Source organism: Saimiri boliviensis, chromosome 1, assembly GCF_048565385.1.
Source record: "Saimiri boliviensis isolate mSaiBol1 chromosome 1, mSaiBol1.pri, whole genome shotgun sequence".
NCBI classification, from domain to species: Eukaryota; Metazoa; Chordata; class Mammalia; order Primates; family Cebidae; genus Saimiri; species Saimiri boliviensis.
The window spans coordinates 101,695,691-101,712,703 of NC_133449.1; the positions used below are offsets into that span (position 1 = coordinate 101,695,691).

Here is a 17,013-nt window from a genome sequence, read left to right on the forward strand (position 1 = left end):
TCACAGAACCAACTTCATTAGCAAGTGACTTCTAAGCACAGAATCAGCAAAGGGGGAAAAAAATATTTCAGAGGAATGTGTGAATCATGCTGTGGTCGCCTGATGCGATGATCTTTCTCTGCACTGGAGAGGCAGGCACTGCAATTATTTTTTGTGCAAGTCCAACCGTACCAGAGTCAAACCAAGGATAAGGACAGAGTACTCAACCTTCCAGAGCTTACAGAACAGCTGATGCCGGGGCCCCTTCCCCAACAGGATGTGATGGCTCTGACTGTGCTCTCCCATGTAAGGAACCAGCTGGCGGCATGCTAAGTCAGAGCTACTTCTCTGTTACCCATTACCACTCGTTTTCTGCTGATACAATTGTTTTCCTTCCACCATGCATACCTTTCCCAAACACCCAGTTCTACCTTCACCATCTAGTCCAGACCGTGGGCCTCAAGTAGGAGAAGTGAGCATTCTGCCGGTGGCCGGGACACGCTAGGCACACCACCAGGTATTTTACATGGAATATCTCACACAATCCTCAGGTCCCCTGGGGAGCAGGTGTTCACCCCCCTCGTCTCACAGTGAAGAAGCTGAGTAAGGAATCCAAGGCAGCCAACAGTAGAGCCTGGGGATCTCATGGCCCAGCCCCTCTGCAGCAGCCACCGTCACCTATCAACTCTCCAGACTCTCACATGGGAAGAGAGGGAGGGCGGCTGTGAGTCAGTAAGGACACTACCTGGTGAGCGCAGCGCCTCGGAGGTGGACTGGGGATGTCGACTTTGGTCCAGGTGTCCTTTCTGATATTGTAGACATAGAGCTCATTATACAAAAAAGTCTGCAGGAAGGAAGAGGAGTGTCACTGTCATGAACGATACACTTCCAAGAAGCGCTGACAACAGTCTTAAGCATTACGATTCCCTGGGAAACTGACATCCTAAAGCAATGTAAACCATACAGCGCAGGGAGGCCATGTGGCTGGTTCCCTGGGGCTGCTGGGATAATGACACCATGGAAATGACCGGATGCCCACCAGGCCCATGAATCTGGAAGGTACTGAAAGCCCCTGTTTATTAGGATTGGTCATTCTTCTAATTAAAACCTAGTTTTATTTATTTATTTATTTTTTAGACAGAGCCTTGCTCTGTCGTCCAGGCTAGAGTGCAGTGGCATGATTTCGGCTCACTGCAACCTCCGCCTCCCGGATTCAATCGATGTCTGCCTCAGCCTCCCAAGTAGCTGGGATTACAGGTGTGTGCCACCACACCTGGCTCATTTTTCTATTTTTAGTAGAGACTGGGTTTCACCATGTTGGGCAGGCTGGTCTCAAACTCATGACCTCAGGTAATCTGCCCGCCTCAGCCTCCCAAAGTGCTGGGATTAGAGGCGTGAGCCACCACGTCCAGCCAAGCCTAGTTTCTAAATGCACAAAAACTCAGAGAAGAAGATGGACAAATGCAGTCAATCCCCCAGGGGACATCCCAGGCTACAGGGAAGGTGAGCTCCTGCTTTGCTGTTTCACATACAATTCTGAAACACAGATCCTTCTGGCCTGCTCAAAAACAAAAAGTAGCCCTACAATTTATCCGCACTTTGCCTATTTAAGACAACCTAAAAGCTGAGGGTAAAATCTGGAAACCCACTGGGAGGAGGAACAGAACCATCACCCACAACAAGGGCCGCGCCCATCAAGAGCAACGCCAGCAGAGCTGGGCTCAGTGTAAGTCCCAGGAATGGAGACTCCAGCACCACTGATGTCATCAACAGTCACGCCAGTGCCTGGACGATCCTGGTGACATCTCATATCAGGCCTGACAGCTCAAGTGCGTGCTATGAGGTAGGTGAAAGGGCCAATGCGTATTTGATGTCACTGCCTTAACTTTCTATCAAATGATACTCATGCCATACAGGAAGAAAAGAAAAAATATATATACTTTACTTTTTGGCCATTGAAATATTCACCTCCGAAAAGGATTAATTCATCTTTCTCAGGATGAGCCAAGAGGGAGGCATTTAACCTACAAGAGATACAAGCAGCAGGTCAGCAGGTCTCCCCGAATCCCCACCTGAGCGCCGTCCCCTCCCTCACAGAATCCTCTATCACCACAGAACGGTGCCTCTACGCTTCCTTAAAAGAGAGCCTGGCATCCAGAAAATCAGCACAGGTGTCAACCTCTTGGCCCCTCTACCAGTGCCCAGGGCCACACTCCCAGGACAGCCCTGGAGCTGGGCTGACACAGTGTCTAGTTGTTTTTTTAAAAAAAAAAAAAAAAAAAAAAAGTCCCTAAGCAGGAAGAAGTCCAGATGCCCCTATTAATGTATCAAATGTTCCAGAACTGTCCTTTGTTTTCTTTGAGATGAAGTTTCCCTCTTGTCACCCAAGCTGGAGTGTAACACCACAATCTCAGCCCACTGCAACCTCCACCTCCTGGATTCAAGCGATTCTCCTGCCTCAGCCTCCTTAGTAGCTGGGATTACAGGTGCCCGCCACAATGCCCAGCTAGTTTTTGTATTTTTCAGTAGAGATTTTGTATTTTTTAGGGTTTCACTGTGTTATCCATGCTAGTCTCAAACTCCGGACCTCAAATGATCTGCCCACCTTGGCCTCTCAAAGTGCTCGGATTACAGACATGAGCCACCACACCTGGCCCTCAAAACTGTCCTCTTTTAAAAGCCTATCCTCTCAAATCACCTCAAAACCGTTCTAAAAATTTCAGTATTGGCCGGGCGCAGTGGCTCATGCTTGCAATCCCGCACTTTGGGAGGCCAAGGCAGGAGGATCATGAGGTCAAGAGATCGAGACCATCCTGGCCAAAATGGTAAAACAATGTCTCTACTAAAAATACAAAAATTGGCCAGGCATGGTACCAGGTGCCTGTGGTCCCAGCTACTTGGGAGGCTGAGGTGGAAGAATCACTTGAACCCAGGAGGTGGAGGTTGCAGTGAGCCAAGATTGCATCATTGCACTCCAGCCTGGTGACAGAGCAAGACTCCGTCTCAAAGCAAAAAAAATTCAGTATCTAAGTATTTCAATATACATGCCAAATACCATCTAAAAAATATAAACTTTAGCCGGGCACGGTGGCTCAAGCCTGTAATCCCAGCACTTTGGAAGGCCGAGGCGGGTGGATCACGAGGTCAACAGATCGAGACCATCCTGGTCAACATGGTGAAACCCCGTCTCTACTAAAAACACAAAAATTAGCTGGGCATGGTGGCACATGCCTGCAATCGCAGCTGTTTGGGAGGCTGAGGCAGGAAAATTGCTGGAATCCTGGAAGTGGAGGTTTTGGTGAGCCAAGATCATGCCGGTGCACTCTAGCCTGGGCAATAAGAGCAAAACTCCGTCTCAAAAAAAAAAAAAAAAAAATGCCGGGCGCGGTGGCTCAAGCCTGTAAACCCAGCACTTTGGGAGGCCGAGGCGGGCAGATCACGAGGTCAAGAGATCGAGACCAACCTGGTCAACATGGTGAAACCCTGTCTCTACTAAAAATATGAAAAATTAGCTGGGCATGGTGGTGCGTGCCTATAATCCCAGCTACTCAGGAAGCTGAGGCAGGAGAATTGCCTGAACCCAGGAGGCAGAGGTTGTGGTGAGCTGAGATAGTGCCATTGCACTCCAGCCTGGGTAACAAGAGCGAAACTCCGTCTCAAAAAAAAAAAAAGAATAAACAGTGTTTCCCAAATTTCTGTCACCGTGAATCCTTTTTTGCTTAAACACCTATTGATTTTCTGCAGAAAAGTACCAAACACAACTTGGGAAACAGTCCACACAGGGCCCAAGCTGAGGCCCCCACCCAGCTTGCAGCCACACCAGCCCAGGTGTTTCTACCACACAGGCAGGTGAAGTACTGACACAGCTGATGTCATGCCCCATTTTCCAGGGAAGTCACATAGAGCCAGTTCTGAGGGTATGCACATTTAAAAACTGGTCATTCTAGCTGGGTGTAGTGGCATATGCCTATAATCCCCGCAACTCAGGAGGCTGAGGCAGGAGAATTGCTTGAACCCGGGAGGTGGACGTTGCAGTGAGCCAAGACAGCACCAACTGCACTCCAACCTGGGTGACAGAGCAAGACGCCATCTCAAAAAAATAAAATAAAAACTGGTCATTCTCATGATTTTAAGGTCATATGATTGAGAGGTAGGAGGCTGGAGGTTATTAAGGTTACCAAACAAAAGGTCTTAATCTCATGGTAGCCGATTCAGTAACTGGCCCTCCTTTTAAGCAGCATTTCCAGTTGACCCAGGGAACTATCAATACCTTAAATTATATCCTGACATGAAACCTGACTTGTAGGGAACATTCCTTATGGAAAAATTCTAAAATATTAAAAAAGGAACCAAAACCAAAAAATTTAAAAGGCCAGGCACGGTGACTCACACCTGTAATCCCAGCACTCTGAGGAGTCAAGGTACGTGGATCACCTGAGCTCAGGAACTCAAGACCAGCCTGGGCAACATAAAAAAAGTCTCTACAAAAAAATAAAAATAAAACCAATCCCCAAAGTGGCTTTCCTCAGGAGCACTGGTATATCAGAAGCCTTAAAGCAACTCAAATGAAAATGCACATTTACAGCAGGTCACAGTGGTTCATGCCTATAATCCCAACACTTTGGGATGCTGAGGCAGGTGGATCACCTGAGGTCAGGAGTTTGAGACCAGCCTAGCTAATATGGTGAAATGCCATCTCTACTAAAAACACAGATATCAGCCAGGTGTGGTGGCGCATGCCAGTAATTCCAGCTACTTGGGAGGCTGAGGCAGGAGAATCACCTGAACCCAGGAGGCAGAGGTTGCAGTGAGCCAACATCATGCCACTGCACTCCAGCCTGGGCAACAGAGCAATATTCCATCTCAAACCAAAAAAAAAGTGTACATTCACCACGCGTAACTTACATTTGGCAATGAGGACAAAACTAAAGGGAAAAACAGCCAGGCAAGGTGGCTCACGCCTGTAATCCCAGCACTTTGGGAGGACCAGGGAGGTGGATCACCTGAGGTCAGGACTTCAAGACCAGGCTGACCAATATGATGAAACCCTGTCTCTACTAAATATACAAAAATTAGCCAGGTGTGGTGGTGCACTCCTATAGTCCCAGCTACTCAGGAGGCAGAGGCAGGAGAATCACTTAAACCTGGGAGGCAGAGGCTGCAGTGAGACAACATCGCTCCACTGCACTCCAATCTGGGCAATAAAGCAAGACTCCATCTCAAAAAAGAAAAAAGGGAAAAATAAAACTCAAATCCTAATGGACATTAAAGTGAAACCAGGAAGGACATCTGCCTTTCAGAGTAGCCTCAACAGGGGGCCACTCTGCTCAGGGACTCATCACAACGCTCCTCCCACCTCTGCGCAGGTGATAATCCTGCCTCTGAGGCCAGTGGGTACAGCTTGTCAAGGCAAAGGCAGCACAATCACCACCCCCCACTTCAGAAGGGCTGAACACTAGCTTCCACTTGGGCCTGCAACAGCTTTATTCAGAGGGTAAATCCTGCAAGGTTCATCTCCTACTGAGGGAGATAAAGCAAGTTATTTCTCATTCCAGCTCATCCCACATGGGTTTGAAATCCTGCAGGCTTGGAATGTTTGTACATAACTTTCAAATTCATTTAAAATGGCTTATACACAATTTATGTTTAACAAACTTTTCACATGAGAATTTAAAAGCACTACAAACACAGCAAAAAGCCATGGTGATTTTCAGCTTTCTGCCTACAATATGCTCTTTTAAAATACCTTAAGAACCAAAGAAGCCAGGCACAGTGGCTCACACCTGTAATGCCAGCACTTCGGGAGGCTGAGTGGATCACCTGAGGTTGCAAGTTCAAGGCCAGCCTGAACAACGTGGAGAAACCCCATCTCTACTAAAAATACAAAATTAGCTGGGCATGGTGGTGCATGCCTATAATCAATCTCAGCTACTTGGGAGGCTGAAGCAGGACAATCACTTGAACCTGGGAGGCGAAGATTGCAGTGAGCCGAGGTCATGCCACTGCACTCTAGCCTGGCCAACAAGAGGGAAACTTCCTCTCAAAAAAAAAAAAAAAAGCTTACTGGGGTAGCGCTCTCATCCACACATCATGACCCTTCAAAGACCTTTCAATCCCGGCACAGGAGCCCGGTGGGAGCAGCTGTGCTGGAGTCCCCGGCCCCTGGTTTCTGCAGGACAATAAGGCTGAACAGCCGCATTCCAGTTCTTCCGAAGAAAGGAACTGAGAACAGGTTTTAATAATGAAAAAGTCTCAAGTGCCTGGTCATATATGAAACACGGTGCTATTTAAAGTAGTTTTTCAATTTATAGAAGAAAAAGAAACAGACACACAATGCAAAAAAACACGACTTGCTCACCTTGGTGAAGGCGGGGAGCACGGAGTTTCCACAATCTGCGTCTTCTTGGCATCGAGTGTCTGGAAATGGGCTATGAGCGCCTCCAGGTCCTCCTAGGAAAACAAGCAGGCACACGTGAGACTCGTTCCCTGGATGTGCCACGGAGTCACTGCCTGCTCAGCTTTCCTCCCAGTCAGTGCAACTGGACTGGGCTTGGTCACGTCTGTGAACTGTAACACACTGTGCCTGTGTTTGAAATGCAGAGTTCAACACACTCCAAAGTCACCAGAGCTGGACCTCAAAGGTGGTTTATTAGAAGCGTAAATGTGTGCTCCAAATATCACCTCATTCCAAACGCTTAACGCTCCACCTGCAGGGCCTTCCATTAGACAAGCCCTAGCTACTTCCCCGCAGGCACCCTCAGTGCCTCTCACGACCCAGTCCCGGCCAGCGCACCCGCCTGTCTTCCAGTCTGCAGTGTCTGATACATTTCTCACTCATTTACTTCCTCCACACTCCTCTACCCCAACAAAATAATAAAATAATAAGCTCCACCAGAGCAAGACTTGCGACTGGTTAAAACGCTGCCTGCACAGCAAGGGCTCGGCACACACCAGCTGCGGTCTGTGGAAGCTCTCGAGTTTTCCTAGCATGGAGGGTGACTTAAGGCACTGAGCGGAGCAGCGCTGGAACCAAGTGTTCCTGCCTCAGCCAGAGCCCATTTCCCAACACTCACGAGACACCCCAGCCCGACAGCTCAAGCTCCTTCTATCCTCAGCTGTCCTTCTTGGAGCTACAGACATCTGCAGATCATTTCCCTCTCCAACCCCACCTGGCACCCAGCCCTCACTCCCCGAGCTACACGGGCTTCCTCTCCGTTCATTCAATGAACACACACCACGTTCCCTCATCCTCAACAGCCACCTCGCGCCATCCGTGTTTCCTTCAGCCCACCCCTCAGTCTCAGAGTGAATGTCAATCCCTCCCAGTCAGAAGCTCTCACAGCAGGACACACTGCTTAGAAGTCTATATATGTGATATTTAAAACATGTAAGGTACAGAACTTTATCCAAGACACTCCTGTGCACCGTTCCCAGGGTAAGGAATACAATGTCTCCCGCGTGTGGCACCCAAACATCCCCCAAAGTAACCACTACCTGGAACTCGGAGCTTATTAGTCTCAAGCTTTTTACACTTCTATTACACACGCGGTCCCTAAGCAACACGTAGGACTGTTTTACAGTTTTAAATCTCACTAAATGGGCCGGGTGCATTGGCTCACACCTGTAATCCCAGCACTACGGGAGGCCAAGAAGGGTGGATCACGAGGTTAGGAGTTTGAGACCAGCCTGGCCAACATGGTGAAACCCTGTCTCTACTAAAAACACAAAAAATTAGCCGGGCATGGTGGCAGGCACCTGTAATCCCAGCTACTCAGAGGAGGCTGAGGCAGGAGAACTGCTTGAACCCCGGAGGCAGAGGCTGTAGTGAGCTGAGATCACGTCACTGTACTCCAGCCTGGGCAACAAGAGCGAGACTCCGTCTCAAAATAAATAGCTATTAAATGGTATCATACTGCATTCTTTCAACTTGCTTTTTTTTTTTTTTTTTTTTTTTGCTCAACAAGGTTAAACAGTTCAAATGCTAACGTCTATGAACTGAGAAAGCTTTGCCATTGCTACTCTAAGGCAGCAGTCTTTAAACTTGAGTAAACCTCATCATCACTGGGTGACTCAGGAAGAGCAAGGTGGTAGCATCTGGGTGACGCTGGTGGCCTAGTCAGTAATAGCCTCTCCACGGTGACATTAAGCTGAATGCTGAGAAGATGACAGGAGTATGGCTAGGGTACAAATAAGACCACAGACAGAACTCGGCACGTTTGAGACACTAAAATAAAAGCACTCTAGCTGGAGGGAGCCCAGGGAGACGCTGGAGAGGCAGGCAGAGCCAGGACCAAGAGCAGGTGCCACCAGGTGATCTGATACGGGAGTCTCTCAGAGCAGAATTCCAAGCTGCCCCCAAGATCCCCCTTCCCCCAATAATTCCCAGGACTGTCAAATAATGAGATTACCACTCTCGTGATTAGGTTGCATTGCAGACAGCTGAACTTGAGAGAGCGATGATCCTTGTGGACCTAGCCAAATCAGATGACCAGTTATTTTAAAGGTTTTGAGGATTCATTAAGATAACATAAAAATCCCCAGGCCTGACACGCACGCTCTCTTACAGAAAGCTACAGTAACAATCACCTACATACTGGGCGACGGAAGGACACATGACAGTTAACAACTGGTTACTGAGTGCTTGCTTTTTACCAAGCACCATTCTGAAGATGCCACACAGGGAAACTGACTTCCTGTGCCTCGACCCTAACCAGCAGTTCATGCCACTGCACTCCAGCCTGGGCGACAGAGCACGACTGTGTTTCAAAAAAAAAAAAAAAAAAAAGAATGTCAGAGCTAAGAGGAGGGTGAGGGAAAAGTCCAACTCCGTTATTTGAACGATGAGTACATGGAGAGATCAGCGATTTAGGAAGAAAAGGGACAAGGCAATGTGGTCAAGAGCTCCGGATTGGAGACATGGGGTCACATCCCAGTTCCTACTACTTCATGGTTCACCTGCTGTTCTGAATTCCTGTCAAATGGGAACACCAGTGCTGCGGAATTCACCTAGTTGTGAGCTTTCAAGCCCAGGTAGCATGTGCCTGGCACACAGCAAGCAATAAACACTGGCCATGAAAACTGCCCCGGTTAGGAAACCCATGAGCAGTAGCGGAAAAACACTCAACCCCAAGTTCAGGACTCCCCCTCCCCCGCAGACCCTGGGCTGAGGACCAGAAGGAAGAAGACAATAGTGGTGGCCGCCATCAGCTGCTATGAGATACCCTGCGGCTCCAGGGCCTTCTTCACTTACTCAAGCCCATCTGCTGCTCACTCCTCAGGAATGCTGTGATTGTGCGACCTCTTTTAAAAAATGAGAAGAGTGAGGTTCAGGTAAAGCTAAGTGTCTTACTCCCAGACCAGGCATCTTGCAGAGGCACTCCCCAGACTCAACCCCAGGTCGTCCCACGCCAAAACCCTGCCTCTTCCCACCACCCAGCTGCCCCTTAAAGGGAGGGAGACGGGGGAGGAAACGCAGAAAAACGCCTGACACACCATATGAAGAAAAGCAAGCACGTTCAAGGGGAAGCTCCTTCGTTCTTCGCGAAGCGGCCGGACGCACGTGGAGACTCGGGAAGGGGCGGGCGCCGCGCAGCCGACCGGACACGGCACCGGGGCAGTTCCTACGGCACCGGCTCTCCCGCGGGACCGGCGAGGCTCCCACAGCGCACACGAGGACCCACCACCCCGGGGGACGCAGGGGCTCGGCCCAGGCTGCACGGCCGCGGCGTCGGACCGCTAGGTCCGATCCGTCCCACTCACCTCCTCCTTCCGCGAGCGCTTAGACACCTTCTTCTCCATCTTGGCGGCTGTCTTCTCCGCGCCGCGGCCCTTCTTCTCCTTCTTACCCTTCTTGCCCATCTTGCCGGATCCGAGGCCACGGCGCAACGCCAGAGGAAACGGCGCGCGCTCTCCGCCCGGAAACAGGTGTTCGTGGGGCGGAGCGCGGCCGTTTCCGGGCTAGACGCACAGAAAGGGCGTCACTTCCGGCCCCGAGTCCGAGTCGCTTCCGGGTGGAGGCACGCCTGGGCTCTTTCCTAGGTTCGGTCTTGGAGCTTGGTCTTTGGCAGCGGGCTTCGTGGCCTCGGACTCCGCGTAAGGTCCGGGAGAAGACGACCCGCCCCGGGCTGGGCGCGGTGGCTCATCCCTGTAACCCTGGCCCTTTGGGAGGCCCTGCCCGGCGGATTGCTTGAATCCAGAAGTTCGAGACCTGCCGTCCCCAACTTTGCAAAAGAAGATAATTAGCCGGGCGTGGTGGCGCGCGCCTGTGGTCCTGGCTCCTCCAGAGGCTGAGGCGGGAAGATCGCTTCACTCAAGGGATTCCAGGCTGCCATGAGCTATGATTGCGCCACGGCACCCCAACCTGCGCGACAGAGCGAGACCCTGTTTCAAAACACAGAAACCAAAAACGTGGCAACCCCGGCCTGACATACCTGGGACATGCTCGCCATTCTCACGCCCTGTGCCCCCACCTAGCCAGTCAGTCCCCGTGTCCGAGGAGACGCGCCCTCTGAGTTTTATTTTTATTTTTTGAGACAAGGTCTAGCTCTGCCGCCAGTCTGGAGTGCAGTGGCGCGATCTCGGCCCACCGCAACCTCCGCCTCCCGGGCCCAAGCGATTCTTGTGCCCCAGCCTCCCGAGTAGCTGGGACCACAGTTGCCCACCACGGCCGGCTCATTTTCTGAGCTTTCCGAGGACGCACGTGGCCCGTTTAGGCACATTGCTTATCCCTGTGTAGAATTGCCTAAGTATTAGCCGCATTCTTTCCGCGTGGACCAATCAAATGAATGCTGTGGCCTCACTCCCTAGAAAAAAATTTCATACAGTTACAAGGGTTTGCAGACCCTAAATAAGACAGTCCTTTCTACCATCCCATTTAAAATGTGCCAGATAATGGCCGGGCGCGGTGGCTCATGCCTGTAACCCCAGCACTTTGGGAGGTGGAGGCAGGCGGATGATGAGATCAGGAGTTCGAGGCCAGCCTGGCCAACAGCATAGTGAAACCTGTCTCCATTAAAAATAGAAAAAAATTAGCTGGGCTTGGTGGCAGGTGCGTGTAATCCTACCTACTCAGGAAGCTGAGGCAGGAGAATCGCTTGAACCCGGGAGGCTGAGGTTGCAGTGAGCCCAGATGGTGCCATTGCACTCCAGCCTGAATGACAAGAGTGAAACTCCATCTCTTTAAAAAAAAAAAAAAAAAAAAAAAAGTGCCAGATGCTGTTAGGTACTAAGGACCTGTCCTCAAATGTCCTAGTATGGAGGACGTTTGTGTCCTCATTGGTAGGCTAGAGCTAATGATAGCATCCTGCAAGGGTCCTCAATTTGTGGAGCCTGAGAAATAAAGACGGGTAAGATCCAAGTGTCTGCTAGGAAACTGTACTCGAGGATTTGCCTCAAATTACATAAGAAATGGCAAAATCATCTGCAGAGCATGGAATGTTATGATTTGAAAGAGCAGAGTACAAACGCTCATCACTACTTGGAAGATGTCATCTTTGGACTTGTAATCAAGGAATGAGGCAAATTAAGGACAAAGACAAGCCAAAATTTGGCAAACAGAAAGCATAAATCAGAATATAATCTAGTTTATTACTTTGTGTGTGACTCAGCTTTTAAGTTACCTTAGATCGGCTTGGGCTCAGGGAGCTCATGCCTGTAATCCCAGCAATTTGGGAGGCTGAGGCAGGTGGATCACCTGAGGTCAGGAGTTTAAGACCAGCCTGACCAACATGGTAAAAACCCGGCTCTACTAAAAATACAAAATTAGCCAGGCGTGGTGGCTCATGCCTGTAATCCCAGCTACTCTGGAGGCTGAGTCAGGAAAATTGCTTGAGCCTGGGAGACAGAGTTGCAGGGAGCTGAGATTGCGCCAGTGCACTCCAGCCTGGGTGACGATGAGACTCCATCTCAAAAAAAAAAAAAAAAAAAAAAAGAAGTTACCTTAGATCCAATCAATGACTAGTCACTGAGCAGCCAAGGAGGAATGATTTTCCAGCCAACTCCAAGCCTTGTCTATAAACCTAATTCTTTTTTTTTATTTATTTTTTGAGAGGGAGTCTTCCTCTGTTGCCCAGGCTGGAGTACAGTGTCACGATCTTGGCTCACTGCAACGTCCACCTCCCAGGTTCAAGTGATTCTCCTGCCTCAGCCTCCCAAGTAGCTGGGATTATAGGTGCCTGCCACCACGCCCAGCTAATTTTTTTTTTTTTTTTTTTTTTTAGTAGAGATGGGTTTCTCCACGTTGGTCAAGCTGGTTTTGAACTTCCGACCTCAGGTGATCTACCCACCTCAGCCTCCCCAAGTAGTGGGATTACAGGTGTAAGCCACCGCACCTGGCCTCATAAACCGAGTTCTTTAAGAAGAAAAATGAAATTTGGGGAAATAATGAGAAGAAAAGGTAGAACTGGCTGAAGGTCATCATGGTCTCCATCACTGCTTGTAGGAAACCTATATGATGGTAGGAAAAAACCAAGAACCGCCGGGCGCGGTGGCTCAAGCCTGTAATCCCAGCACTTTGGGAGGCCGAGGCGGGTGGATCATGAGGTCAAGAGATCGAGACCAACCTGGTCAACATCGTGAAACCCTGTCTCTACTAAAAAAAATACAAAAAATTAGCTGGGCATGGTGGCGCATGCCTGTAATCCCAGCTATTCAGGAGGCTGAGGCAGGAGAATTGCCTGAACCCAGGAGGCGGAGGTTGCGGTGAGCCGAGATCGCACCATTGCACTCCAGCCTGGGAAACAAGAGCGAAACTCCGTCTCAAAAAAAAAAAAAAAAAAAAAAAAAAAAAAAAAAAAAAAAAAAAACACCAAGAACCAGTTAGAAGCTGAGCAAAAAGGAGCTGGAGAATTTCACAGAAACCCAGCCTCAGCATCTAGACATGATTACCTTCTATGATGAGCTGCAAAAGGCAAAATCCTCACTATCACCCTGGGGAAATAGTTCTGTCCCCTCTAGGCTGCTATGACTTTAAGGACATATCTAATCCTTTAATACTTTTCTAAAAATACTGGGTAACCCTGAAGCAACGCACTTGAAGCAAAATGGCTCTTCATTCACAGTACGTCTATGTGCAATACATTACAATGATGCCCACTTCAGGCCAGCGAGAGGGAGTGCATACGACCTACTACTAAAGATTTAGGAGGATCTTGTGGACCCGGGGTTTAATGCTTTTATTATCTGAAAGAAGCTTGTAGCTAAATTAGAAGGCTCTTAGATTATAGGTGTCATGGTGATTTACGTGAGATTGAAATTCTCATTACTGAGAAAGACAGGGAATGGAACATCTAAAATGAGACCAGGTCCTAAAATAATCAAAAGGTTAAGTACAGGGCTCTGTTTTAAAATCCACAGTTTTGAAACTAATGCATTCCCTTTATCAATAACTTGCAGAGTGTATCTCTTGTGTGATCAGGCGCCCTCTGCTGCCTGCAAGAGGAAGTGCAGAAGAGAAAAATTATTAATACTGGACTAATTACCTTCACCACAAGTAATCATTGCGATTGGAAGGCTTTGCCAAGTGTGGTATGGATTACGTGGTTCTTTGTACGTTTCTCATCTGGAAACTGGGAAAGTTGAACTGGTTCACCTACTACACAGGATTATTGGGAAAATCAAGTGAAATAATAATGAAGCTTAGGAAAGTAAAAAAGCAAAACACAAAGTTGGGTTTTTTTTTTTTTTTTTTTTGAAATGGAGTCTTACTCCATCACCAGGCTGCAATGCAATGGCATGATCTTGGCTCACTACAACCTCTGCCTCCCAGGTACAAGTGATTCTCCAACCTCAGCCTCCCAGGCAGCTGGGATTACAGGGGCCTGCCACCACACCCAGCTAATTTTTGTATTTTTAGTAGAGATGGGGTTTCACCATTTGTCCAGGCTGGTCTCAAGCTCCTGACCTTAGGTGATTCACCCACCTGGGATTACAGGCATGAGCCACTGCACCCAGCCTTACTGAGTTTTTTCTACTTCTTTGAATCCATTCCAGAGAGAAGAATAAGATTTCCAACTATAATCAGGAATTTATCCATGTGTTGCTTATATACAATAAAGTGTATAGGTTTCAAGTGCGCACATGTGGCCAGGCTGAGGCAGGTGGGTGCTGAGAAGCAAGAGGAATTACAGTTGGCTCCTGGCCTCTGAGAAGGGCCCCGGCTCAGGAGAAACCTCAAGGGTTGAGGAGAAACAAGTACAGAATTTGTCAGCCTTGAAGTTCCACATTGGAAACGTGTGTCCCTGGGTAGGGTAAATGGATCACCTTCTTCAAGATTCTGCAATTTCTTTTTTGTGTGTTTTGAGATGGAGTCTCACTCTATTGCCCAGGCTGGAGTGCAATAGTGCGATCTTGGCTCACTGAAACCTCCGCATCACAAGTTCAACAGACTCTCCTGCCTCAACCTCCTGAGCAGCTGTGATTACAGATGCCCGCCACCACACTCGACTCATTTTTTCATTTTTAGTAGAGACTGGGTTTCACCATGTTGGCCAGGCTGGTCTCAAACTCCTGACCCTAGATGAGACACCCGCATCAGCCTCCTAAAATGCTGGGATTACAGGTGTGAGCCACCGAGCCTGGCCAATTTTCCAATGTCATAGCATAAAGCAATATGTGATGTTCTTCTAATTAAAACAATAAATTAGTCAAGGTGTAGAATTTAATATGTGTTAACACTGTCGAGGTCAAATTAAAATAGAGGGCTGGGCACGGTGGCTCACGCCTGTAATCCCAACACTTTGGGAGGCCGAGGCGGGTGGATCACAAGGTCGAGAGTTCGAGACCATCCTGGTCGACATGGTGAAACCCCGTCTCTGCTAAAAATACAAAAAATCAGCTGGGCGTGGTGACATGTGCCTGTAATCCCAGCTACTCGGGAGGCTGAGGCAGGAGAATTGCCTGAACCCAGGAGGCGGAGGTTGCAGTGAGCCGAGATCGCGCCATTGCACTCCAGCCTGGGTAACAAGAGCGAAACTCCGGCTCCAAAAAAAATGTGTCCCTGTTTGTGTGGAGACAGGGTCTCTCTATGTTGTCCAGCTTAGTCTTGAACTCCAGGCCTCAAATGATGCTCCTGCCTCAGCCTCCAAAAGTGCTGGGATTGCAGGCATGAGCACCTGGTCTGCCTGGGATTTTGACTGGGAATGCACAAAATCTATAGATCAGTTTAGGGAAAATCGATACTTATTATTCAATCCATAATATAATATGCTTCTTCAATTATTTGGGCCTTTTACAACCCTCTTTGAGGCTAGGCACAGCGGTTGACACCTGTAATCCCAGCCCCCCCCCCCCTTTTTTTTTTTTTTTTTTTTTTGAGACGGAGTTTCGCTCTTGTTACCCAGGCTGGAGTGCAATGGCGCGATCTCGGCTCACTGCAACCTCCGCCTCCTGGGTTCAGGCAATTCTCCTGCCTCAGCCTCCTGAGTAGCTGGGATTACAGGCACACGCCACCATGCCCAGCTAATTTTTTGTATTTTTAGTAGAGACGGGGTTTCACCATGTTGACCATGATGCTCTCGATCTCTTGACCTCGTGATCCACCCGCCTCGACCTCCCAAAGTGCTGGGATTACAGGCTTGAGCCACCGCGCCTGGCAATCCCAGCCCTTTGAGAGGCTGAGACGGGTGGATCACTTGAACCCAGGAGTTCAAGACCAGCCTGGCCAACATAGTGAAACCCCATTTCTAATAAAAAATAGAAAAATTAGCCCGGTGTGGTGGCATGCGCCTATAGTCCCAGCTACTCAGGAGGCTGAGGCAGGAGAATTGCTTGAATCCAGGAGACAGAGGTTCCAGTGAGCTGAGATCCTACCACTTCTCTCCAGCATTGGCGACAGAGCAAGACTTCATCTCAAAAAAAAAAAAAAAAAAAAAGAATCCCAGGACTGTGTAGATGATGAGTATCACTCACATGATTAGGTGATATTTTACGGCATAGTTGACTAATAAATGGGTGTTGTTTTAAGCTGCTAAGTTCATAGTAAATGTTTAACAGCAACAGGAAACTCACGCAGTCTTTCACGGTTGAGTATGATATTAGCTGTAGGTTTTTCAGAGCAGCCCATTATCTAGTTGAGAAGGTTCTATTCTCCACCTAATTTGCTCAGAGTTTTTATGAGAAATGGATGTTGAATTTTGTCAAATGTTTTTCCTGCATCTGATGATCATATTTTTTCTTTATTTTAAAGAAATCTACTACTGTGGCAAATTGGCTGGGCATGGTGGCTCATGCCTGTAATCCCAGCTCTTTGGGAGACTGAGGTGGGTGGATTACCTGAGATCAGGAGTTGGAGACCGGCCTGGCTAATCTAACCTGGTGAAACCCCATCGCTACTAAAATACACAAATTAGCTGGGCGTGGTGCTGTGCACCTGTAATCCCAGCGACTCAGCAGGCTGAGGAGAATGGCTTGAACCTGGGAGGTGGAGGTTGCAGTGAGTTGAGATTATACCACTGCACCCCAGCCTTAGTGATAGAACAAGAGTCCATCTTTAAAAAAAAAAAAAAAAAAAAGACTTTGGAGGCCAAGGTGGGCAGATCACCTGAGGTCGGGAGTTCAAGACCAGCCTGACCAACATGGTGAAACCTCATCTTTAAAAAAAAATAAAAAAATGAAAAGACTGAGGACAGTGGCTCATGCCTGTAATTCCCACATCCGGCCAAGGCGGGCAGATCATGAGGTCAGGAGATGGAGAGCATCCTAGCTAACACAGTGTAACCTTGTCTCTATTTTTAAAAATACAGAAAGTTAGCCGTGCATGGTGGCATGCGCCTGTAGTCCCAGCTACTTGGGCTGAGGCAGGGAAATTGCTTGAACCTGGGAGGGAGAGATGGCACTGAGCCGAGATCACACCACTGCACTCCAGCCTGGGTGACAGACTGAGACTCAGTCTCAAAAAAGAAAAAAAAAAAAAAAAGGATTTGGTTTGCTAAAATTTTGTTAAGAAATTTGGCATCTATATTCGGGAAGGATCAATATTAGCCTGTAGTTTTCTTTTCTCTGAATATCTTCACCCAGTTTGGTATCCAATGAATACTT

At 48.5% G+C, this 17,013-nt stretch overlaps 1 protein-coding gene across 4 annotated transcripts in view; it reads right to left on the reverse strand.

The window, feature by feature from the left end:
- Positions 1-9,921, reverse strand: part of KLHDC4 (kelch domain containing 4) — a 60,514-nt gene extending 50,593 nt beyond the window's left edge. For 3 of the 4 annotated variants that reach the window (XM_074401107.1, XM_074401109.1, XM_010333693.3), the window contains exons 1-4: positions 9,739-9,921; positions 6,338-6,429; positions 1,925-2,003; positions 725-823 (exon numbers count right to left, since the gene is read on the reverse strand). In XM_074401107.1, coding sequence (XP_074257208.1) covers positions 725-823; positions 1,925-2,003; positions 6,338-6,429; positions 9,739-9,837 — 369 coding nt within the window. In that variant the 5' untranslated portion in view covers positions 9,838-9,921. Of the gene's footprint in view, positions 1-724; positions 824-1,924; positions 2,004-6,337; positions 6,430-9,738 lie in introns of those variants that run through there. The other variant, XM_074401128.1, reaches the window with a different exon arrangement.
- Positions 9,922-17,013: the final 7,092 nt, after the last annotated feature.